The sequence below is a fragment of the Coturnix japonica genome, chromosome 9 (genome assembly GCF_001577835.2).
Source record: "Coturnix japonica isolate 7356 chromosome 9, Coturnix japonica 2.1, whole genome shotgun sequence".
NCBI classification, from domain to species: domain Eukaryota; kingdom Metazoa; phylum Chordata; class Aves; order Galliformes; family Phasianidae; genus Coturnix; species Coturnix japonica.
This window is the reverse complement of record NC_029524.1, coordinates 15534127-15558769: the sequence shown is the minus strand read 5'-3', so window position 1 is coordinate 15558769 and position 24643 is coordinate 15534127. Positions and strand designations below refer to the sequence as shown.

The 24643-nt window shown below is 44.2% G+C and overlaps 1 protein-coding gene across 8 annotated transcripts in view; it reads left to right on the top strand.

The window, feature by feature from the left end:
* The window catches only part of KCNMB2 (potassium calcium-activated channel subfamily M regulatory beta subunit 2), a 112044-nt gene that overhangs the window by 58920 nt on the left and 28481 nt on the right, over positions 1-24643 (top strand). The window contains exon 1 of one of the 8 annotated variants that reach the window (XM_015871603.2): positions 14250-15177. The exons of 5 other annotated variants lie outside the window; for them this stretch is intronic. Coding sequence is in view for 2 of the 3 variants with exons in the window: in XM_015871600.2 (XP_015727086.1) it covers positions 16604-16653 (50 nt within the window). In the remaining variant the exon portion in view is untranslated. Of the gene's footprint in view, positions 1-14249; positions 15178-15976; positions 16654-24643 lie in introns of those variants that run through there. 2 more of the 8 variants (XM_015871600.2, XM_015871597.2) reach the window with 2 other exon arrangements.

The window sequence follows — 24643 nt, the reverse complement described above, 5'->3', positions numbered from 1 at the left end:
AGCAAGGGCTGCAATATGGCACATACTGTTGAGTTTAAAAGTTCTCCTCCATACTTGAATGTCCTTATTTTAAAAATCAATGATTTATTGTCCATCTGCCTGGACAACTGTGATCAGCATATGCATGATAGGCCTGGAAGTGCACGTTTCTTATTCAACTCAGCTGATTTCAAGGAGATCTTTGATTTTGTTTTGTTTTCTAGGAAAAAATAGCGAGGAGTTATTTCTGCTGGAAAGAGACAGCTCAGTAATATCAAAAGTGAAATGTCCTAAATCAAAGTCTCAGAACGTATTACTTCACGCACCAGCTACTGAGTGATGAATTAATAATAGTATCTCAAATACATTTTCCATCAATATGCTTCTTCAGATACTATCAGCATTTAATTAACATAAATTATATGACATGAGATGGATTCAAATGGTCACCAAAAGCAATGTGTCTTCCACGATGCTGAAAATCTTGCACTTTTTGCAAGGCAGTAATTTTTCTTTTTCCTAGGAATTAGTCACAAGTCAGGTATTTTCACAGTACATTTAAAACTGCACATCTCAACTAAGTTGCTGAGGGTGGGAGATTGGGTCTCTGGCTTTGTTTCAGGTCTTCTTCTAAATTTTATGCCGAGCAATAGCATTCATATAAAGAAAATAGTGGTAGTATATAGCTGCAGAGGGACCTTCAGCAGTTCCCATAACCTTTACAGCAGCAGGGTATCAGAAAACCACACAAGCTGTTTCTCATTTAACTATCTTAATAGGTCAAGAAAAAAAATAGTTATGACTGTTCTAAGAAGCACAGACATTTGCTTTTGTCTCATAACAATACAAAAGGCTGTACTGCTCTGTCTACAAAAGGTTGCAAAGAAGTCAGACTGAATCCAGGAATGAGGAAGTTTAAGTATGCAATTGAAATGTCAGCCAAATGACCAGAATGATGAAGAGTGAGAGAACAGCTGTAGTCCCCCAGTGGGCTGAATAGCATCCAAGTGCTCAGTTGCAAAAGGAAGGGAACAAGTGCAGAAGGTAAGAGGGAAAAGCAAGGACATGCAGGCTACAAATGAAGGAAATAAGGATATTCTCTGTACCTTCCTCAGTATAGAAGAGGGAGATTCCTGCTTCTGCTTAAAACAAATAACTTAAAAGCTAGCTGAGTTAAACCAACAACAAAAAAAATCATTAAGCATCACATTAAAAGCATATTTTGCTATTATTTTAATGGTTCATGCTCTTATTTGTAGTGTATTAAATTTGTTCAGTGAAAAATTTGATTCTGAAGTGACCTGGAAAACCAAGATATTTTATCCCTATAGGGCTGCTTACTCTGTAGACAAGGATAAAAATTCGTGAAGAAGCTCCCCAGCATTTTACAGCAGGAAAGGGAGTGCAGCACAATGGCACCAATGCTACTGGGAAGGTGAAGGTGGCAGAGCCACGTGTAGGTCTGAAGAAACTTCTTCCAGAGGCTATCAGTAACTATAAAAGCTTTCTCATATCTGTTAGAGAGCAGATCTTCACCCCAAAACCTTTGCTGAGTTCATGGCAGGGCACCGACTCTCCTTCACATCACATGAAGGGGAAAGCATAGCAATATAAATAAACAGAATTAATGTACTGCAAGTAGTGGTGAGAAGATGAGCCTTGCATTCAAGTACACTGTTCTAGTCCATATAATCCACTCCAAATTAGTTAATATAATACTCGCTACCCAATCACTCTACTATTGTTACAAGTTGCCATATAGCACTAAGCACCGCACAATCCTGCTGCAAGCAGCTGTTCATTCTCCAAAGAGTTCACAAGAGACCGAATCAGCAAGGGAAAAAACAATAATAGCACAAAGTGTCCAATGTGACAGAGCACTTTGGTAACAGCGCAGGAATAGAGCCCGTGTACTTCTTGCCCTTGCAAATGACTCTGAAACATATCTTTGGTCATTTGGCTCCTTTTGATGTAAGATACATGCTTTCAGGTGATGGGCTATACTAAACCTTCAGTATTAATGACTGAAGTTTCCACAGGTATTATACAGGCCTATGAAGGACAACAAATAGATCAGAAAGTGTGTAACATTACCTGATATACTGTAGTTCCTTCTTAACCAAGACACAATTTGTGTCACCATAAAAGAATCACGAATTCACCCACTAAAAGAGATACTGCAGGACTCATTTTCAAAGTATGTCACATTCATGCAGACAGTCAAAATAACTGTATCTGTGAAGTCCATCTCAATTTGGAGCACAAGTCTTGCTTGGGATTTTCCATTAAAGCAAATTGTTTTTGGCTGCCTAACTGCGGAATCAATATATTCTTATCGGCATTCACTTCCATCTCATCCTTCTTCATACATAGAATTGGACAGTGCAAGAACAATCCTTCAAAAGTAATAATAATGACCTATAGTCACCCCACTCCCCTGAAGATATGATTCAAACATGGAAGATTGAGATATCACCCCTTCTTCATGCCCTGTTCAACTCTTCTCAACTGGGTATGAACATCACCTCTGGGTGTACATTCACAGCCCCAGGTACCACCAGCAGCAGAACTAACAGCACCAACAGGAGCCTCGGGGCTGTTCTGGGATTTCTATAACAGTGACTAAGACTTCCAGAAGAGCAGCGAAGTGTCTGTATCTGATTAGAACTCTCTGAGTGGGACTCCTAACCTCTTGGGTCATTTTCAAACAGTTAGGCCAGAATTAGTCACAAAAGCATTTGTGTTTGGTTTTTTTTCCCCCCTTTCTTTTCCTTTCCCCTTTGCTTTCATGCTTTTTGTTACAGAAGGACGAAACAATACAGTGCTATGACAAGCAGCCAGAGCTAAGCTGAAACACAGCTCCTGCTACGGTCTCTCATTCAGCAGCTCATTTCCCTTTCTCATCCCAGTCTCAAGAGGCTTATTAACAACAACTAGGAAGACAGACCTTTTCCATCTGACTTTGCAACGAGTAAATTCTCCCTAGAACGTATTTCTGAGATTTCTTCTGCAGTCATCTCCCCCCATGCCCCAATCCAAGATGAGTGGTATTTCCAGAAATTAAGTTAGCTCCTCTAACTGTGTTATGTACTCCATTTTTGACAAACCACCCTTCATTGCCTTAATGTTCTCATTATGGTTGATACACTGCATCACTGTTCATTTATTATCGCATTTTAACTCTAGTTCAGATTGTATATCACTGGTGGAGCTCCCTGGGATAAAGGGCAATGAATACTTTAATTGCCTGATAAATTATTAAGGACGCTCCTTTAATTGGGTAATGTGGTGTTTACATCTTTGAAGCAAATACTTATGGAATCTACACGGGTGCAGATTTGTACTAAGCACACAGCTACCAGCCTCCATCTCCCCTCGAGGATAACAGTTTTATCAAGCTATTAAAATAAACACCACACAGGATAAATCGTAGCAGATGCCATGCAAGATCTGCAGCTGGAACGAAGATACAAACCTCCAAAGTCAAAGGAGGTGCATTGACTTGCATCAGCCGAGGGACTGTCCATCTGTGGCCAATAGATTTCACTCAAAGTGAGGCAAAACAGCCAAGGACCTACATTTTGCATCTCTTTATCTAACCTAGTTCATTTGAACTGAAATGGGTCACAGTGTACCCACACAAGGAGATCAGCAGCAAACCCGACTTCAGAAGAGCACAGGGAAAATGCAGCTGGAGAAAGCAAGTGCACATTGTGTTAAACAGAGCCTGGCACAGCAGAAACCTGGGCTTTCAGCTGCTCTCGCAACCATTTCAAAAATAAAACATTCCCCTGGAAAGGCACAGCCACTTCCAGCCCATGGGGAAAAGATGGGAGCAGGAGGGAGAGGCAGCCCCCTGCCTGAGACCCAGCTGCTCCCAGCTTCCCCTTCTCCGAGTATCTTTGCACTTAGAAACTGAGCTTCCTTGAAGTTCTGCCACGTCCCTGCTTTCCTGAGCTGTGTGGATGTGAAGCTATTTGTCACATTCTTTCCAGCCATATGCTATGCTTCTTGCTTATTAAAAAAGAGAGAAGGGAGCAGACTGTCTAGGAAGGAGCTTTGTGTTGCTTAGAAATAGTCACGAAACAGACTTTCCAGGGGAAGTTAGCATTTCAAAGGTGTTGCATATCTATTTATTATCAGCTTTTGGTGACACACTGTGCCTGAACTCAGACCCTGCATCCAGCAGAGAAGCAAAACACTATTAATGCCTGCTTTATGAGTGCCCGTTCTGTTCATTTCAGGGGCTTTTGACACAACAAGGAGCAGGCAGGGCTGCATCCAGACAGGGCCAGCTGGGAAATGGGCTGCATCATCACCAAAAAGACACAATCAGGAAGCCTTCCTGTAGTCCTTTGCAAAAGCCCTTGACTTCCTTCTCTCCCCCCCAAAAAATGTTGTTTTGTTTTTCACCCAAATAGCACAATACAGAGCCACTTAGTTTCCCTTTTACTTGAGGCTTTGTTCTCCTCAGCCAAAGGAGGCATACAGTCTTGGTACAACATATATGCATATACACACACAGACACTGTATGTATCTATGTGATTTTTCTTAAGGAAAGATGAGTCAAAATGCACCTTCGCCATTTAAGAAATCACCATATTTCACCACAGCAGGAATTCACCCCATGTCAAGTTATATGACCCTACTACTGCATAGTATTATCCAAGTCTGCCCCTCATCCTTGCACAGGGGTGAGAACATGATTAAGCCTTACAGATAGTAGAGCTCTCTGCCCTTTCAAGGGCTACAGGGAAAAGTGCAGTCACAAACCTCCTGCTTACTGCCCGAGAATCTCAATAACAAAGTCAAATTAAGTGAAATCCCAGCTGATTCCTTCTTACAAAAGCAGAGTTTGAAACAGTACATCCAGAAAAACATCTAATTCAACGCTCAGATCTTAAGAAAAATCAATCCCTGCAAACATGCACCCAAATGAAAACAAGTGTAGATGGAGAAACTCCTCAGGTTAATGCTTCCAAACAGATCAATGCACAAACTCCTGTGGATTGATTTCCTGGGGCTCCAGCTCCATGCTAATCACCTGGATCTACAGGATCTGGGAATGGGGCTCCGCCTCCAGTTTTTTGCCTCTCCTTCCCCAGTTCTTTTCCCCTTGGTCTTTCCCCTGCAACTTGCATTCTGTGTGTGCAAAAAATTACTTCCCCACTCAATTTAGCATTTCTACTTCACCATGCCACACCAACAGGTGGTGGAAAGAACTGCAACCTCACTTATAGATGCATTTCCCCCTCGTTCCACTGATAACATCTTGAACAACATCTCAAAAATGCTGCTTTGCCAGTTGGAACATCACTATCTTGCTGAATCTGATGTAATCACAGGAGAGCTGAGCAGTGTTACAGCAACAATTCCATTAATGGGTGCAAAGACACTGTGTTCAGCTCAATAGCCAATAAGTTTTTGTCCAGTTAAAGTCTGCCTCCAGTATTCATGCTACTGGGAGAAAGTACAGTGCTAGGAAAGCAATAGCACAAGGCAGCGCTCTCCTTCTGGGTGGGCAGGAGAAAACCCTTCTCCCCAAGGATGGCAGAAGGTGCTGTGCCCACTGGCTGATGGCACAGGACCCAGCTGTAAACTGCCAGCACTGGGATCAGATTGTCTCTTGGGGTCCTTCCTGCATATGGAACACATGAACACAGACCAATTTATTCCAGCATGCCCAAGGTACATTGAAAACCACAGCCATCTGTCATTTATCATAACAGAGGGAACACCTACAAACAGGAGCTCCAGAACAAACTGCTGAGCAGGACAGACATGCAGCCAGTACTGAACAGTGACGGTGCACATTGGGCTATTTGCTGTCCATTCATAAGTCTGCAAGTACAGAACATTCAAAATGGAAATCCAGCTAGGATGGAAGAGATGCCATGGCATATCCCACACCCATCACAGCCCTGCTGGCATCTTCCTCACTCAGATGCAACCTTATAGCCTCATACAGCTGTAAAGTGGCATAAAAGACAAGAAAGGGAGTGCACAAAAACAGTGCTAAGTCATAACTGCTCTTGAATGCTATGGCTAGCAACAACACAGGCTAAAATATAGTTTAATTTGTAGCACTATACAAACTACTACAAACAGACAGTGGGAAATATCTTCCTATTTTCTTCCCCTTACCTCAGGTGTTTCTTATCTGCCTGTGCGGGGGTCACCATCTATCACAGCCCATCCCATGTGCCAGAAGACAGGCATGCTGCATCTGATTACACTGCTTTATCTCCACCTGGGCTTTAGGAGCCATTCCCACTTTGATTATGCTAATCTGATAACATTATTTCTGAGCAAGATGCCACAGCAGAGGGCCTACAAGCTGCTTAGTGGAGGCCAAATCAAATGCAATTGGATATGCTGCTTCTGTCTTTCAGGTGCTGGTTTCAAAGGGTGTGAGAGTACACACTGCCTTTCCAAAAGAGGGAAAGGCAAATTTGAACATACAGAAAAAAATTAAGAGATAACACATACACCATGGGAGGATGGTAAACACCCCATGTTGTGAAAAGTGAGTATTGGGAGCAGGGAGGAAGGCACACCAACACACAGCCCTTTAGTATATACCCAGAAATGTTCTCTTGCACACAGCTAAATGGCTCCAGATGCTGCAGTTGAGCAGCTTGCAGTGTCAGCAATAAAAGCAAGAACAATGAGAGAATCATCCTTTGATATCTGTGTTGCAACCAGAAGCATCAGTGTACTCAGGCTCTACTTCTTTTGCATCAGAGCTGCTGAGTCAGGAAGGGCAGCGTGGTTGTGCATTCAAGCACGATACTCTGTCCCCAAAGCCCAGCAAGGTTCCCTGGTGCAAACTCTTCCAGCAACAGCCACACTTAATTTAGGAGACCAATATTTCTACTTGTTAAGGATCTAGAATCTCTGGTGGAGATTGACAAATATTGACATTTCCAGTCTGATGGCCAGGGAAGACCTGAGAGAAAGAAATCACTTGACGTTGATCTGAAAAGGGCAATTTTCGTGTAAACAATGAAATTAGCACTTTATTTCAAGTCATTAAAATATTAAAATCTAGCTTTTTAAAACTTAGGCACATTTTTAAACCAGAAAACCATTTCAGAGTAGTCCAAGAATTTAATTTTAACTGTGCTTGAACAACCTGTTACCTGTCCTTCCCTTTCCTGTGCTTCTGCACAAAAACACAGACATAGAAGTGTCAGCAACAGAAAACTGTCATCTGCTCTGCCTGCAGGGAAATCTGGTATAAATTATCCTTTTCCTTAATTACTTGATCCTACCTAATCCTCCAGTGGGCAATGCTGACCTTGATAGTCCAAATCTAGGTGTTTTAGCTTGCAGAGCCTCTCTGTGCTGTTTCCAAGCATTTGCAGAGCATTTCCAGCCCCAGGGGGTTCTGGCTCCTTTATGCCACAGCTCAGCAGCAAACCCCAACCCTCCTGGAACCAGGGTCCTGTCACACTGCCCAAAGGTGATTGAGTGCTCCAAAAGGGACAAAAAATAGTGGAGATATTCCCCAGCCTGCAAGGCCAGAGAGGTTTACAGCCTCCTGGATGTAGAATTTCAGAGGCTTAGAGCTGCTGGACTTCCCCAGCCAAACCAATGCCTGTGGAGCATAAAGGCGTAACACAAAGAGGCAGCACTGTGGATATGCCCAAGCAAGTTCAAGGGATATCAGAACTATGACACATATAAATTGATTTCTCACTCGAAGCTCAATGGCTACTTATCTCCAATAGCAAAATTAACATTCAATTAGATGTGCTAAATAATTCATGGCAATACATTTGATGTAGTAGTGAATCCCAGCAGTGAATCATCAGCATTTTGCATTATTGTGCTGGCAGAAACCAGGATTATTACTTAAAAGACAACATCTCTCATTTTCACCATCCACACCCAGATTCTTCTGGGGCTTGAAGCTTCCTCATTTCATATCGCCAAGGGCTAAATTTGAAGGGATAAAAGGAACTGCTTCTATTGAAATTCTTTATTTTGGAGCAATTTAACCATACACAGCAGTTTGATTTGCTGGTATTTTTTTTTTCCCCCAGCATTGAAAGGCATTTGGAGCTCTGCAAATCTTTTGTAATGAAGCAATGCAGAACCACTGTTTAGTCATGCAAATGAAATGAGAGTTAACTGAAAAGCATTCTGGGGAGCATAAACTCTTTGCCAAAATTCAAAGCAAAAATTTCTATTGTCAATCAAAATGCATAAGCGTTTCCAAATTGGCTTTTGTGCGTGTGCATTGTTGGGAAAAGGACAAGCAAGACAGAGCAAACATTTCCTGCAGTCTCCAAGATAACCAGTGCACTAAGTAGTTCAGAGGGAGGCAAATAGTTTTTCTACAGAACTTCTGAAAATACATGTAATTATTACTATGAGTTGAGAAGAAAATAGCTTTCCATCCACCATAAAAGCACCCCCAACCTCCACTAATCCATCCTTTTCCAATGTCATACATGAGATCTGAATACGAGTGGATTCTCAAAGAGCATTGCTTTGGTAGGCAAACCACAGCATTCACCATCTTGCTTTTTCTCCTAACAGTCTGGGGAAACAAAGGGGCCCTGGTGTCTGCACAAAGAACACTTCAATGCATGGTTGTCCAGCCCCTTTGAGCTGAAGCATTTTGCAGTATTCAGGGGGCTGTAGATAAAATTGAGCTGTCTCTAACCCTGCACTCTCAGAGATTTCTTGATATTCCTGTATTGCTGAAGGATCAAAGATGAATAGCCATTTTAGCCTGTGCTTCCACAACAGCTTTTACAACATTAGATATAACGACCAGGTATTCAGCTGGAATAAACTGCTTCAGCTTTATTCTCTCCATTCACAGTAAAAGCCAGTTCACATCATCCAAGGACTTCTCCAAAGCCAGCTTTAGATCTGGTTGATACAGAGCTCTAGCTCAGCTATACAACATCGATTCTGTTTTCAGTTTCTTTCAGATCTTCACAAGTGCTAACCAACTCATTGAGGGGTTTCAGTTCAGGGATTAGGAAAAACTTCTTTTCCAAAAGAATGGTAATGCACTGACATGGGCTAACCAGGGAGTGGTGGAGTCACCATCCCTGGAGGGGCTCCAAAACATGGCACTCCTGGCACCAGGCAAAGGCATTTACCAAACTCTTCATTTGTCTCAGAGTGCAAGGTACACAACCTACATTAGGTAGTGGCAGCTTCAGACCTAGCTGAGAAAACAAGGTCATTGTCATCTTGATAGCACACACAAGCTCACAGCTGTGGACTCAGCCCTAGGCTGTGGGTGCCTCAGTGAGACAGACCACAATGTTAAAGAGATACACAGCTGGCTGGCAGCTCAGCATCCCTGGTGATGAATGAGCCTGCTGTATGAAGCTATCTGCAAGAAATACAAAGCACGCTTTCTCTTTTAGACCTCAGAGAGGTTCCAGGCAACACCTGGCTGTGAAGGCCAAAAGAAATCCGATTCAAACGTTTTTTGAAGAAGAAAGAAATAGAAAACAGACTGCACAGGTGCTTTAAGAACAAAGCATGAATTCTGCCTATGCTTCTATGACAAGGCAGCCAGGTGAAGTGCAGCATGCCCATCACATCCTACATGGAGAGCTGGCAGCATCTATCATAAGAGTCTGAACAACAGAGGCTGAGACTCCCACAGAGGCAACCTCTCTTATGTTCTAAGTAAGTTGACGAATTAGTAGCAGAGGGATTAACAAGATAGGAAAGGCTGGAGAACACTCAACTGTGGTGCCAGAACCCACAAGCCACTGAATAGCTCTGCTGTTGTGTGCACTAAAAGGCTGCTTCTGCCATTAGACTGAGAGTGACAGCACTGACAAGATTTATCAGAGAACATTTACTCCAGACTCAATGAAAAATTGCCTCAGTAGAAGTGCTGCCAGCTCTGCTGACATCTATTATCTTTATTAGAAAGGCCTTTCTGATAACCAAATTCATTAAGACCTCTAAGCAAATCATTTCATATAAACTTTTGCATATTAATTCAGCACAGACAGATGCAATGGGATCTTCAGTTAAAAAAAATATATATATATATATTAGTCAGGGCTACATTTGTCAGCAGGTGTAGCAAGGAAAGGTTTCAAGCTTTCTACAGTCTATTTTAAAGTGCTATGATGTGCTATTAACTCAAGCGCCTGTGCTGCCATTTGGGTTTTTATTTAGTCCTCCTCAGTCCTAACTAGTTCAATGCTGTATACAGAGGGTTATGTCATTGCCCCCAGGGTGCAGTAATTCCTATTTTTCATTGTTTGTGTTTTAATTGACTGAAATTTCTACACATGTTCCAAGTTGGACACAGAAACAAAAGCAAGAAACTTCACTGATGGAAAGTCAGTGAAACAGGGAGGATGCACAGTCCTCCCCTGAAGCCATGAGACCGGCTCAGCCCCTGCAATACAGCACGAACTGCTGGTTCCATGGGGCTCCCACAGCAGCTTATTCTGCAGTCCAAGAAAACCTCCAAACTTGAGGTTGCACACAAGTTCAGTAGCACCTTCTGGTGCACCAGGATGGAGCTGATTCTGGCAAGGTAGACCAGAGTCCCCATTACATGTCACAGGGTCAGAGAACAAGGGCACCATGCTGAACTATCCTCCAACCCTTCAAAATCCCAAAGCAGCAGCTTTAAACAAAGGTTAAGGCACAATTTTCACTGTATTTCTGACAACTTGCTAGGAAAAAAAAAGAAAAGCAGAATTTCCCACAGTGGTCTCTGAAAGATTAGGCTCATTACTGTTAACACTGTGTTAGAAGTGGACATTAATTAATGCTGAATTGCAAAGGAATTCCAGTAGTACAACATATTTCACCCCTGCTGCTGCAGCAATGAACTCATTATGAATGAAGAAATTAAAGACATATATCAGAAGGGAAAGTTAATGATTTTCCACTTCTTTTATTTAGTGTGGGCAAAATACTCTACTGGACTAGAACGAAAGAGGAGGAATGTATCCCAGATTCATTTACAGGATAAGATCACAGCCCAAAGCACGTTATTTGCTGGGAATGCAGTGTTTATCAAGTAATTTCAAAGCTGCACATGGTGACCTTGAGCCAAGTACTTCGCATCACTCAGAAGGTTTTCTATCTACATGGAAGATCAGCACTCACCTCCTGGCCCCTGGGCAGGAGGGCTGAGAAGCCCACCAAGAGAAGTGGGAGCAGCCAATGTAGGGAGAAAGTGGCCCAGAGGAAGTGCCAGTGGTGAGGCCAGAGCTGCTCAAGCAGATGAAGCACCATATAGCTATTCAGTCCAAGACGTACTTGTGCATGCACTTGTGGGGAGGGGGGCAGGTTTGCATAACCACCTTAAGCTGCAGTAAATCAGGGATGCTCCAAGGATACCTGAGAGGGCTCAGCTTCATGGGCAGACCCAGCCCAAGGACACCAGATCTTTCCTTCATCACCACCTGTTCCTATGACACAGACCACCCTGCAAATTAACCCAGCTGACACACAGCAATGTGCAGCTGCAGTGAACCTTTCCTGCAGGTTCCCATCTCAGATATTTATTTCAGTAATTCTTCCTTTCATCTCTTTTCGGTTTTACTACTTCCATTAGTCTTTTTGACTTGAACTGAATCATTTTCTTTCACATTATTTCCATCACTGCTCTGCCTGTACCCAATATGTGTCAGAGACAGCAAAATTCCACAGAGCTCAGCTAAGCCTGTGTTGTCATGTAAATAACAGCAATATGTCCTCCTGCTCAAAGGAAATGAGGTGTATTAAGGTAGCAATATATTAAAAAAAACACCCAAAATCATATAATTATGCACTGAATTTAAAAAGAGATGCCACACAGGCAATCTTTATAGCCGTGATAGACAATCCATAAGAAAACAAAGGAAAATAATGTTAATATATAGCCCAAAGCAAGGAATAGGCTCTGCATATTGTACATGAGATAGCTGTGATGAAAATGGAACAGTGACCTTGCTGCAGAAGTGTTCATTACTTAACACTGCAACAAGCAAATTAATGGATTTTGGAATAGAGCAAATAACAGTAATAATCATTTTACTCCTTGGCATTTGTTTGCTGACAGCTAGATTTAGCAGCAAGTGTTTTGTAGTATTATTTATAAAAGGGATTGCAAACACAATTCCATGTGACCTTAAAGACATCACAGAACCATATGTACGGCAAAGAAACGTTACAGGATTAATCAAGGTTTGGTGAGTGCTTATAAGTCAAGCAGTGACATCTAGAAACAAAACTGGCTGCCAGAAGAGTGTGGGCTTTATGCTAGGACATGCATGGGTGTGGTACAACGATTGATGCACTGATCCAACATTTAAAAACCTACACCAGTACCTCCAGCAGCACATTTACTGTTTAGCAGCTTACAGACATCATTTACCCTTTTCCCACTGAAGCCAATGGGTGAAAACGTCCTGCAGGAGTGACTGCTACTCCTGGAGAGGCTGCTGGGCTCAGTGATAGAGCAGTGACATGCTGTGCATCAGCTGAGTGTTGTGCTGCCAACAATTAAGAAGGGGAGTAGAAAACGTTGTATGGGGCTCTACCCAGTTAAACCTGCACAGAGCATATAGGGACTTCAGTATAGCAGCCTGCAATGGAACAAGTGTTCTACGTGGAGTTTCTCCAACAAAGATTACAAACTGGCTTCTAAAACACCTCAGTGTGGTTCAAACAGTAAAGTCATTAGGCAAGTTGGTGCAATAAAAACCTCTTTGCAAATGGAAGCCCCCTGGCACATACACCTCCAAAATGCTATTGGAATTTTAAACCATGATAATTGCTTCATAATGTAAGCAATTTCCTGATGAGTGTGAACACACTGAGCACACATCACTGCAGCCGTACCTCCAGCTCTGGCTTCAGCCCCCTCCCTGAGCACAGAACCCTTTGATTGCAGCACACAAACACAGGTCGTGGTGCAATTGATTGCATATGTCAAAGCAACTTCATTTAATGGCCAAAGTGCTCTGCAGCGACTTGTGCAAGGCTGTGTGAGAAAGAAGCCCGCTACTACTGTGGCAGAGCAATGCTGAGCACAGAGAAATGCACAGGGAAGGGCTGGGCCAGGGCTGCAGGTATCACTCCTGCATCTTCCTGTTATCACCTGCGAACAACCCACAGACCTCCAGCAGCATTACAGCTTGTCACCATCACCGCCTGCTGAGAGCGCTGCAACTCACTCTACTTGCATTTCCTCAGACTGATTATCACATTAAGAATTCCTGGTGCTACAGAAACAGACTAAAAACAATAAGCCTGTATCTTCCCAATACAAATGAAGCCAGTTTGTACCACTGAGAGTGTGGAGAGCTCATTGCATTGCAGTAACAAGGCTTTTATCTCATTGCTGAGGTTGTGCAGAATGGAGCCACATTTCCCATGCTGGTGCCATCCACCAGAGCGTGCCCTGCTGATACCATCCCATTTCTCCTTTCTCCCACCAACAGACACCAGCACTGAGATCTGGCAGCATCACAGCTTTGCTCTTTCCTTTAAGCTCCACAAAGAAAGCAAAAAGATGGGAATGAGGTGGAGGAGAGGCTTCCCCCTGTATTTCACTTTGGACTAGCTGACAAACCAGAGACACAGTGGGATGCCCACCCTCCTGTGTCGCTTCAGCCACACAGGAGCAGGGCAAATGGGCATTACCCAGAGCCCAGGGGCTCTCCCACTCTGGGAGTCAGCCCTTTATTACCATCACTTCAACTATCTGCAAAAACTTCAATTAGCCAGAAAGAGGTCATGTTCCTGACATGGATTAATTGCATTGGAAATGAGCTTGATTGCCTGAACCCTCATTTATCAGCAGCTATTCACTGCAGTCCAGATTACTCAGCAAACTGAGCTTTGAGCACTTGAGGCTGTGCTGGTAGGGGCAGTGCATTCATAGCAAAGATTTCAGACAAATCTGAGCATGGCTGGAACAGAGGACACGATTCTGGGGCACTTCTGCCCAGACAAGAGAGTCAGAAACATAGGAGATTTACCCTGTAAAAGGAACTGGAGGTAGTTTGCTGGCACACATTTACAACTGTCTTTCTGCACAGTCACCCCATCCTGAGAGAAAGATTCCCAGCAAGGACAGGGCAGCCCCTTCCCACCTGCGCCACAGCATTGCTTCCCACACGTATCAGTGCAACTGTGCACACAAGGCACACAGTTCTTTATGAGGTATCTACATAGTATAGCTCCTCTTTCTGCTCTCACTGTATTTCATCTTTAAATTGGGAGAGATGTTTGTAACAAATCAGAGAGGAACAGCGAGTTTCCAAGGAGATCCGCTGATGAATCAGACTGACTGGTATAAGGTCTAGATGGGTTGGAGCTTCTTAATTCATAAGACCTCACGTAACAAACAGAGGGAAAAAGATCCTATCTCAACCGCAGACCGTGCATTCCCTCTGTCAGGAAAAGCAGCTTTTATTCCTGCTGTAGGAGCAAACAGCAAGTGCACCGAGTGGGAGAGCAGTGTGAAGTGAGTGAGCTGCTCCAGCACACGCCTGGCTCAGAAGAGCAGACACCATCCAAGGGCAGAGTGGTCCGGATGGAGGTGATGGAGGGGAGGGCTGGAAAGCCCCCAGTGTCGCACAGGGAAGGAAACACAAGGTTGAGCAAGCACAGGAGTGAGAGCCACGCAGCAGCTTCATCACAGCCCTGACGTTTCTGAGAGAAAAGGTGGAACCACAAGAAGATATCAGGGCAGGAAAAGGGCTGCCCCACCACCAGACTCTGCTGCAAACTGGATTTTCTGCCCAATTTCTGCAGTTTTCTTCCAAGGAAGAAGTGAGAGTAAAGGCATCACCTGCAGAGAGCACCATGCCCTGGGGGCACATGAGGAGCCCAGGCAAAGCAGGTGGAAAGAGGAACACCTGTAAGTACAGGGGTACTGAGGAGCATCAGGAAGTAAAGCACAGGCAGAAGAAACGCTGCTTCCCAAGGCTGGGTTCATTCAGACAGTCTGCTCACCTCCTTCCTTCTGATGGATTGATGCTGAGAAATCATTGAATGCTGGCATTACCTCTACTGAAATACAAAGTACTTCAAACAAACCAGGAACAGCAAGAGCAGAAAGAAGTAACTGGATACACACCAAGAGCTCCATGGAAGACTCTTGCTCACCAGAGGTGGAAACTGCAGGAGCACACAGATGATGGGGAAAACCCTCCAACCACATTGAGATCTGCATTTTAGGCACTGCTGCTGGCAAGGTAAAGCTGGGCACAGCAGGGTGACTGCTGTGGGGCATGAGAGGTGGGGACCATACCAGGCAGGCTACTGGGCAGACCCACATGGGGGTGGTTAAAGCTAGATTGAGTTTAGGCTTGGTTGCTAAGTGAGGCTCCCAAAAGGATTTCCTGGTGCACTTTTGTCTGCCAGGCAGACACACCAGACAGGCTAGTCAAGGGACTGCAGGATGTGTATGTGCAAAGTAGTTCAAGAGCTGCTTCAAGATTCAAGTTGCACTTGTTCAGATGGGAAGTTTCTGGTAGTAGCATTCATGGTGTAGTTAAAGGTTTATGGCAATATTTTGCAATGCATAACATTATTTCTAGAAATCACTGGGGGCTTCTCACATAGAAAGCAAAGCATTCCTTAATGCAGTGAGGCTGAAGGCAACACATGGGATAGTGGAGCAGCACCAGCAATGGTGACCATTGCTTTACCTTCAAGCTGGTCAGAGAACAGGGACTGAATGTGGACTGGGGACTGCAGGAGGCTCAAGGAGCAGCTGCCTCTGTGTGGGAATGCGGGTGTTGTGCATTCTCATCTCAGCTACAGCTCTGGAGTTGGATTTGTTGCAAACAATACATATTGCAAACAATGTTAGATACACTAAGACTATGCGTAAAAACCTAGAGTAAGGTACCACTGAGCTGTGATACTTAACTTGTTTGGTCCCACAGTAATAAACCAGTATTGGAATGGAAGAGATTGTTACACATACAGCTAAAAAATATATATAAAAACAACAACAACCTGATATCTTCTTGCTTTGCACCATTGCATGCATATGCTTTTGCATGGCTTTTGTAAAATCAAATTCTCTGCACATTTCTCCTCTGATACCAAGTACCAAATGGGGGCACTAGGGAATCCCACAAAGCAGCCGTACAGATTAGCTCCTAGCAGTAACAGTAATCCACTCAGTCCCACCTCAAGAAATCCTGCCTTCCCTAGAAGGGTGTCACTGCCTTTTAGAAATCCCCTTATTCACTGACACTCCTGGGCAGGGAAGCCAGGTTACACTCCTCAGTGCTACTGCAATAGCTTCAGCCATCAACTTCATCCAGAAAAAAAGTACTTAGGTGGATCCCATGAGGTACCTCCTATGTCCCTGGAGTGGGATCATCACATCCACTTCTCAGCTGGCCTCCCAGTGGGCACTGTTGGAGTCCAGAGATGCAGCAGGCTGAGAGAGCTGGGCTTGGGATGGGGCCAGCCCAGTCCCTTGCACATCATGGAAAGCAAATCCCAGCACCGGCACCACAGGGATGCGCAGGATCCTTCCCAACAACCTTCCCCGAATGACCCAGATTGCGTCAACGGGCTCTGGAGGGAGCTTACAGCCACTGCTCTCCAGATGGGAGTGTAGGATTTGCAACATGGGGCCCCAGAGAGAAAAGCAGCACAACGATGGGAAAGGAAAGCAGAAGGCCTCAGCACCCTTCCCACCACCACAGCTGGTAAATGTCTCTTATTTCCATCTTTTTACTCTTCTCAGTGAGCCAGAGAAATCACTCTCTCTGTGCCTCTTTGCATGCCAAGAATCAGGATTACCGAATAGCACCGAGCCTTGCAGGCTGCTACCAAAAGCCTGAAGCAGCTGTGCAGGCTGGAGAAGTGCATGTGTTCAGAGACTCAACATTTCTCTCCTTTGTATTAAAGATCGTTTGGTGTATAATTTTTATCAACAACCAGATGATGCATGTTCACCAGCAAAACCGTGTTGGTAAAAAAGGAGCCTCCTGGGTTTTGCATGTTCATCCAGAGGTTACAGGTGTGAGTATTGATGTCTGTAATATTCTCTGGGGTAAGGCGGGAGCAGTGCCCTATACAGCAATGGGACAGGGGTCCATGATTCCCCAGAAGCTACCTATGGGGCCACACCAGGATTTCCCACCCCAATTCAGTATTCTTTTTGGATATAGAAGCTCTGCAGTGCCTCTTGGGTTCATATCTTGTTTAAATGCAACAAGCATCCTCCCTTGTGCAGGGGCGAGCCATGAACCCCATTAACTGGGGCACACCAACCACTTTCAGCAACATTGCCTCTTAATGGAGGGGAGGCAGCACAGCAGCAGCCACTCTATGGACCATTAACTCACTGCCAGTTGGCCTGACCCCAGACTTTAATGTGCATTTAAGCTAGAGGTCTACAGCAGAGAGATTACAGTGCAATAGCACAAATGCAATCCTACAGGAATTATTTTAGTGCCAGTTGAACTCTGTGGCAGAACTCCCCCTGGCTCCCACATGGCCACAGACACACTTGGTTGTGCCTACTCACAGGTAAATGCTGCTGGGTTGTAGCATTTGGCTGCTTTCAGTAGGCAACTCACAAGAAATGAAGCAAGATGGAAAGCATGGAGTTAAAAACTGTTATTTAGATAAAGCTTATGCTTAGTACTGAACTACAGATATTCCCCAATGCAGCCAGGCTGTAACCCTGGTGCTTCAAGCACACACTGATGTTCTGGGCTGGGTCCCAATCCAGCTGACTTTACTCAGCACTGTGCTCAAGCTTTGTGCCACTTTGTACTCAAATATCCCAGCCACACAGCAGGGATGCAGGAGGAATCATGGCCAAGTTTCCATCCAGTTCCTGTCCATTGAGCTCCTCATTTGCTCAGCAAAGCCATGCCCATTGCTAGAAGAGGCCAGCTGCACTCCCAGCTGTAAGGTGGTCTTACTGGTATGCAAGCAAGAGAGGTTTCCTGCTCTTGCAAAGATCTAAAATCACCTCTAATTAGGGCTTTGGAAGATCCCACTGTTCTCAGCAATTAGCTTCCTTACTGGGCTTGTTTGAATTGAACAGCAGCCCTCCCCACTGGAGATGTGGCAAGCTTTTAAAACTGTCTTATTTCCCCCCCACTCTGCTCCTTATTCTCAGCTCTACTGCTGGTGTAGAAGTGCTGATAGGGAGAGAAAATGTCTTATATGATGGAAGAATGAATAAAAGCCTCAAATAGAATGAACCCAGTCACGAGCATGTGGGTAGGGCATGGCTGGGTTTATTCTGCTTGAAACTGGTCTATCTATGCAAATGTTCAGCTTAATTAGTTCTGAGCAATGCTGTGTGGTGTTGACAAGCACTGGAAGTTTCAGCTGCAGGGAGAGGAATGGAACAACCATCCCACTGCTGCTGACAGGTCTGCAGGCCCTTGCTATTTGCAGGCCAACAGGAGACACAGGTTGCTCCTGGACAGAATTAGTTATCAGCAGAGGGGCTTAAGTGTGGGAGGACCAGATTTTTTTCTTTCCTGATCTCCAGCCTTTCTCTCCCACTGATGCCTATGCCGCAGTGTCCCGTAGCTCTACCCCTACCACATTGCTCCTGTATTATACCTACACCAGCTCCAAAGCATCAGGACCTCCCAGCCAGCCTGAAGGTTGAGGTATTAAAGCCATCTAATACCACTCATTCAGTCAGCACAGGAGTTCCACCACTTAAAGATAATCACATTTCTCCTGTGTTACTGATAAAACAGACTATTAATCATTAAGATATGGCCTGACGAGATATTAACAGCCCCATAAGTGAAATAACAAACACCAAAAGCTAAGTTAAGTGTTCTCAGATGCCTGCATTAATCATTCTATATCTATACAATAGCATTCACCAAAGCTCTCTATCACTGCCCAGACTTAAAGCCACAGGACACCTCCGCTCTAAGGGCAGCTCTGCCTTTCAGCCCACAGGAAGGTTGTTGCTTGCTTTCAGATATCAGTGGAAAAGCCAGAAGTCTGGAAATTTTGACTCATTTTGTTTCACTGAGCAGGAAAAACCTTGCTGATGTCAATTCTTCACAGTGATTATAGGATTGATACTTTAAAATATTTTTTTACCCCTTAAGCAATTTCTTCAAAGTACGCATCCACTCCTGATCTGACTAATGGGCTAAAACTGTACTCTTGATATTTTTGGAATTGATTGCAACCTCCTGATCCATGAAAATAAGCACTAAGCCCAGCAAACAAGCACACAGGTGCTGCTGATACGGCAATCACACTCAGCAATGAGCCTGCAGTTACAGCCCAGCACAGACCCACCACTCCTCCAAGCAGAACAGGTGCCAGCTCCCTCCCACTCATTACATCCCTCCCATACATTACAAGGATGTAACCAGACACTGGGGGGTCAGCTCTGTGCCATCATCAAGTCCTCAAGCCCCACGAGATGCAGTCCAGCTTCACCCTAATTGCATAAGCATGCAGCCTGTGCAAGCTGCACTCTGTGTGAGATGGTTTATGCAGACCCACACTCCAGGATTTGAAGGAGCCTTTAAAGTGGTTCATCCCTCAACCATATCGCTCTCCTCTGCATGCAAAAGATGTTTGGCAGCTCCTTTCTCAGAGAAAGATCACAAACCTGAAGGCTGAGATTTCCATTCACAACTCAGAAAACAATGGTCAGTAACAGATTCAGCCTCCAAATAACCTGAGAACTTTTGACCTCCAAAATGAACCAATGATAGAAAGAGGTTTATTTATTTTTCACAGATTTGTACCTCTCCAAAACAAGCAGAATTGGCTCCCTTGGAGTTGCATTAAATAAATTACTGCTATAGTTTGCCCCAGAACTCATCCAGCAATGTCATTACACCTGCTGTCTGGTACCACAAACACCTGCTCCAATTAGAAAGCTGATTAACACACACAACTTGTACAAGTAGAGCTTTCTAGTTTGAACCTTCCACTGAGACTACTTAGGTGGTGCTCAGGCTGAGCAAGTGACATCCTTAATGCCTTCTAGACAACCCTGGACACACAGCATTGGTGTAATGAAGATTTGTTTGCTTGGGGAGGGAGGTATTGAGGAGAAGGGAAAGGCAAGCCCCACACCCCACCATGATCACAAGCAGTACACAGTAGTGCTTCCCACTGTAGGACCACAGCCAAGCTATCACCACTTCAAAAAACTGGCTGCAATCCAGCCCTCAAAATTGGTGTCAATGGCACATTGTTAGGTGTGCTGAGGTTACAGAAATACAGACTATCATTCATTATTGCTGTCAGTTTTGTAGGACAAGCATCAGTATAAGACAGTCAGCTTCAAGCACAACCAGGGACAAGCCTCCAGGTATTTCAGATCCCTATTTCACACCATACTCAAGCTGTTTTTTTCCTCCACCCATTAATTAAAGCCTATGGCTATGCTCTGCTCACTCTATGCCTCAGTAACTAGGCTCATTTCCACTTCATACAGCCCCCACTACTCATCCTGTGCCACCAGGCAACTAAAGCTGTGCTTCCCCATGTTTCAGACCCTCAGAGCCCACCTGCCTTTTCTCCTGGTCAAGCCCTCACCACCCTCAAGCTGCGCCCCCAACACTGCCTCCCTGCAGCTACAGGATCACTGCTGCTCTGCTTCACACTGCTGTGCTGCTCTCCCATCTGGTGCAGGCTCACTGCAGGCAGCACCAAGCAGTCTCCCTCAGGCAAGGTCTTATTGCTAACAGTGGAATTTTCCAAATATTGACTCGTTTTAGCCTAAATAATACCATTCTGTTTTTATTGCCTATAAAGCTGGCTTTGTTTCACCTTCTACAATACTTCTAAAGCAGCTTGGCTGCATCAAAGATAACTTACACATAATTATTGCAGAACCAGACTGTATTTAGTACATCCCAACAGCTGAACTGAGCCCCTGATCTGCTCCTGTCAAACACCATGATATAAATCAATAGATGCTTTTCTGCACTCCACTTCCATAGCCACATTCCTACACAAAGAGGAAAGCACATACAATGAGCTTTGCTGAGCTTTAAGGTAAACACACAAAAAGCAGTGCCTTAGCACAACAAAACACACTTTTCCACCCAGAAGGCTACAATAACAAAGGGCACAAAACACAAGAAAGTAATAGACAGAGACCAGTTCAATGCTTTTGACACTGTACCTTGGGTGATCACTTCTTTCCCCATGTCAAAGTGCTCCTCACTCCTCCAGCCAATACATCCCAGAGCTGCCATCTCCCAAACACCTTAGCAGAAAACTCTACAAACCAGCCCCCAACACTCCTGGGTGAGCTATTTATCTGCTCCCAGACTGACCTTGATGGTGGGCACCTGGACCAGCATCCACCAGCAGCTCCAAGGCTGATTGCTCTCACCTGCCATGCTTTCATTAAGTTCACTGTACCTATCTGTTGAAATTAACATAGCAAAGATTAAAAGTTTGGTCTGACAGCTCCTAGCAATGTTGAGTTTCAGCATTAGGATACGTAACGTTAAAAATGGTGTGATGACACAACAGTGAACATCAGTGCTTCCTCTGATGATACAGCTGCACCCTGAGCAACCAGACCACCCCAACTTTCTGAGTGCCGCTGGAAAGAGCTGCCTGGGAGAGTGGTGCATTGTACCACTGATTACAGCAGGCTTTGATCTGCAGCCAGGGTGGCTGAAAAAGAAGGAGGTAACAGCTGTTAGCCTCTACCAGGCCAGCTATATGTGCTTACAGATGGAAAGACAACAGCACAAGTGTGATACCTATATGGCAATTATGTACATCCTCTACATCCTCATGCATCTTGCCTCTAAGAAGTCACCAAAGAAGTAGCTCTTGTTCCATCTCTTTAGGTTTGTTACAGTTTTTTTTGAGTGATTATTTTGTTTTAGCAAATAGTGATGAGTATGATATAGGACCAGGTGTTTTCATGTTACCAACATTATGAACATAATGGTCTATGGAAGGCTTTTGACTGATTATGAGCAGAACTGGAAATCAAGACTCTGAATGGGGACCAGTTCTGCTCCTTGAAATTCCATTCAGGCCTTGGAGCTGGGCTGTAGCAGCTGCTGTTACTGACCCTGGCGTTTTCCTTTGGCAGCTTCACAGGCCCCTTAGTTCAGTGTTGCCCTGGAATAAACCTGGAATGGATCCCATGGAGCTGATAAAGTTTCAGCTGAAACAAATGCTAGATCAAGAAATGAGCATTAAATAATTTGTGTAATTCTGCATGACTTCAGCATCTTTCCATAATGCTTTCAGTTTTTAAGATTTTTAGTCTGGCATTAATAGAAGAAAGTATATAACGATAGAGGCCTCTGTTACAGGCATGTCCCTGGCCTGAGAAGTCTTGCCATGTGCTTGGCCCAGCTCTACAGTTAGGACAAAGGGATGAGATTTAGCAGTGGCTTGCAACAAATACAGCAGACAACTTCAAAACAAGGGTCCTTCCTGCTCCAGCTTGGGCTGAATGGCCTGTCAGCAAGATGAGGGTTAATCTTAGGAGATGTTAGCCACATATTCTCAGCCAAAAGCAGTAGAAATGGTTTATTTCAGATCCATCCAGCAACCACGATACACAGAGTAGCCTTGGCTGCAAGGATTCAAAGCCTATTCCTCGAAACTCTTCCTAAAATTTAACCTGAAAGCCTGAAATGATCATTTGACCTTTTATCCACAGATTATCTTTGTAAGTATTTCCAATAAAATAAGACTGATTTCTGAATTAGGACTTACTGAAGATTAGCAGCTTGGCATTCAAGCATCAGTGACTTTGAGTGAACTTTCCCATCCTTTCCCTTAACAAGAAATTTGGTCCCATCACATGGCCGCAGGGCTAGTGGTCTGACAGGCCAAGAGGCAGCGTGTGGCAATGATGGAAGGGAATCAGAGCATTCACATGCTGCTTGGTCAAGGACTGCAGGTGACTGTGGAAACAAGAAAACTCATTGGAGCAAAAGCTCCTGACTTACCAGTGCTCCAGCACCAGTGCCACATGTTCTGGTTGCCTCCAGAGCAGCCAAAAGGCTGAATCCAAAAAGCAACACAAAATTACTTGCAATCTCCTCTCTGTGAGTGCTCTGTCTCTAAAGAGAACTTGATTTATTTCCAGGGTGCCTTGAAAAGACCCTTCACCTAACTCTGACCTCAAATCCTTGTGCTCCAGACAGGGCAGAGAGATTTTTCCTTAGGACATCAACACTAGTTAATTGTCTTAAAGAGATTAGGTAAATCGCCTAAACAAGTATCGACCTAGATTTTGGATTAAGTGTGGGTGCTCAAATGACCTTGTTGATGAAATCAGTGTGATCTAACCTTGCAAATTGGAGAGGGAAGCCTTGGATCTAATTGTGACTCAGTAGGTACGATCACGGTGAGTAGTCGGACTGCTCTGTACCTGTTTCCTTACCTCTAACACCCTTGCAGTGTTCCTTGAGACTCAGTACAATAAAATGTCAGGTCTGGGTCTTCGTGGAACAGACAAAACACTGACAAAATCATCAGGGTGATTCATGACCTGCTGTTTCCTTTTACTAACGCTTATTGCTTTCTCCACCTTTGGGCTCTCTGGCTCATATCGGTGTCAGCACCCCAGCTCCTGCGTTAATCAACGTAACATTGGGGGTGGATTTAGCTTAGTGAATTTGGCAGGGAGCTCAGCACAGGTGCTGGGCATATTATGCACCTCAGGGTTCCCCACAGCTCTTCCCTGCCTGCTGCTATGGGGTGACATTCCTGCTGTGCAGCCAATAGCCAGAGTCACTTGTGCTGCCGGTACCTGCAGTTTTCTTTGCATCTTGCTTAGATTTCAGAAGTAATTAACTCTGGAAGGACAGATTTGGGTATAGGCTGTTACAGACATTTCCAGGTTTGCATTGAGTGTGTTTGTCCTTGTGTTGTGGCCAGGAGCAAAGCCCAGAAGTTGTATCTGCGATGATTGCTCCACAAATGGGAGGTCATTAAGTCAGAACCGTAATGCCTCTTCAGGGGCTGTTCTTGTTGCTGTTCCACAACACCAGCAGATTTCCCTGCAAAATCTCTAGTGTCTATAGTGGAAACAACTTCAGATCCAGTAATAATTCACTGACTGTTTTCAAAGGGAAAAAAAAATATGTTGGAGGCAAAGCCAGCGATGACTGGAGTGATTAAAACTACTTTCAAATCTCTTTGCTCAAATTCCAATTTAATTTACTCATTTGCTAATCCCAATTTTCCAGTCTTGTTTTTACAAATGTAACTCGTGGAAACACGTTAAACTTCTGCAGCTAACTGGAGAACTTAGGCTTCTAAAACTCTTGGCTCTGCTTCTCCCTGTGTGTAATGTTGGATTTTCATTCTGCTTGGAAATGTATTAGATGCATTCCCTGTTTCCTCTGTGCTCCACTTCACTCTCCCTGTTGTTTGTTATGGCAAAGTTATCCCAGTTCCGCTTCGTTGGAACAGATTACCCAGAAAGGTGGTGGGACTGAGGGCTGTGGTCAGTGGGACTGGTGGGGGTGTGTTTGTGGTTGGACTCGGTGACCTTAGTGATCTTTTCCAGCCTTGCTGATTCTATGATTTTTCCACTGAACTTCAAGTATACCTCCTGGAGGATTATAGCTTTTCTCCAATATTTCTTCAAATACTATTCAAATTTCTTCAAATGTTAATGAATTAATGTATTTTTAGAAATAATTTTATCACTATCGTACTTACATAGAAATAGCAGCTAATTATGACGTG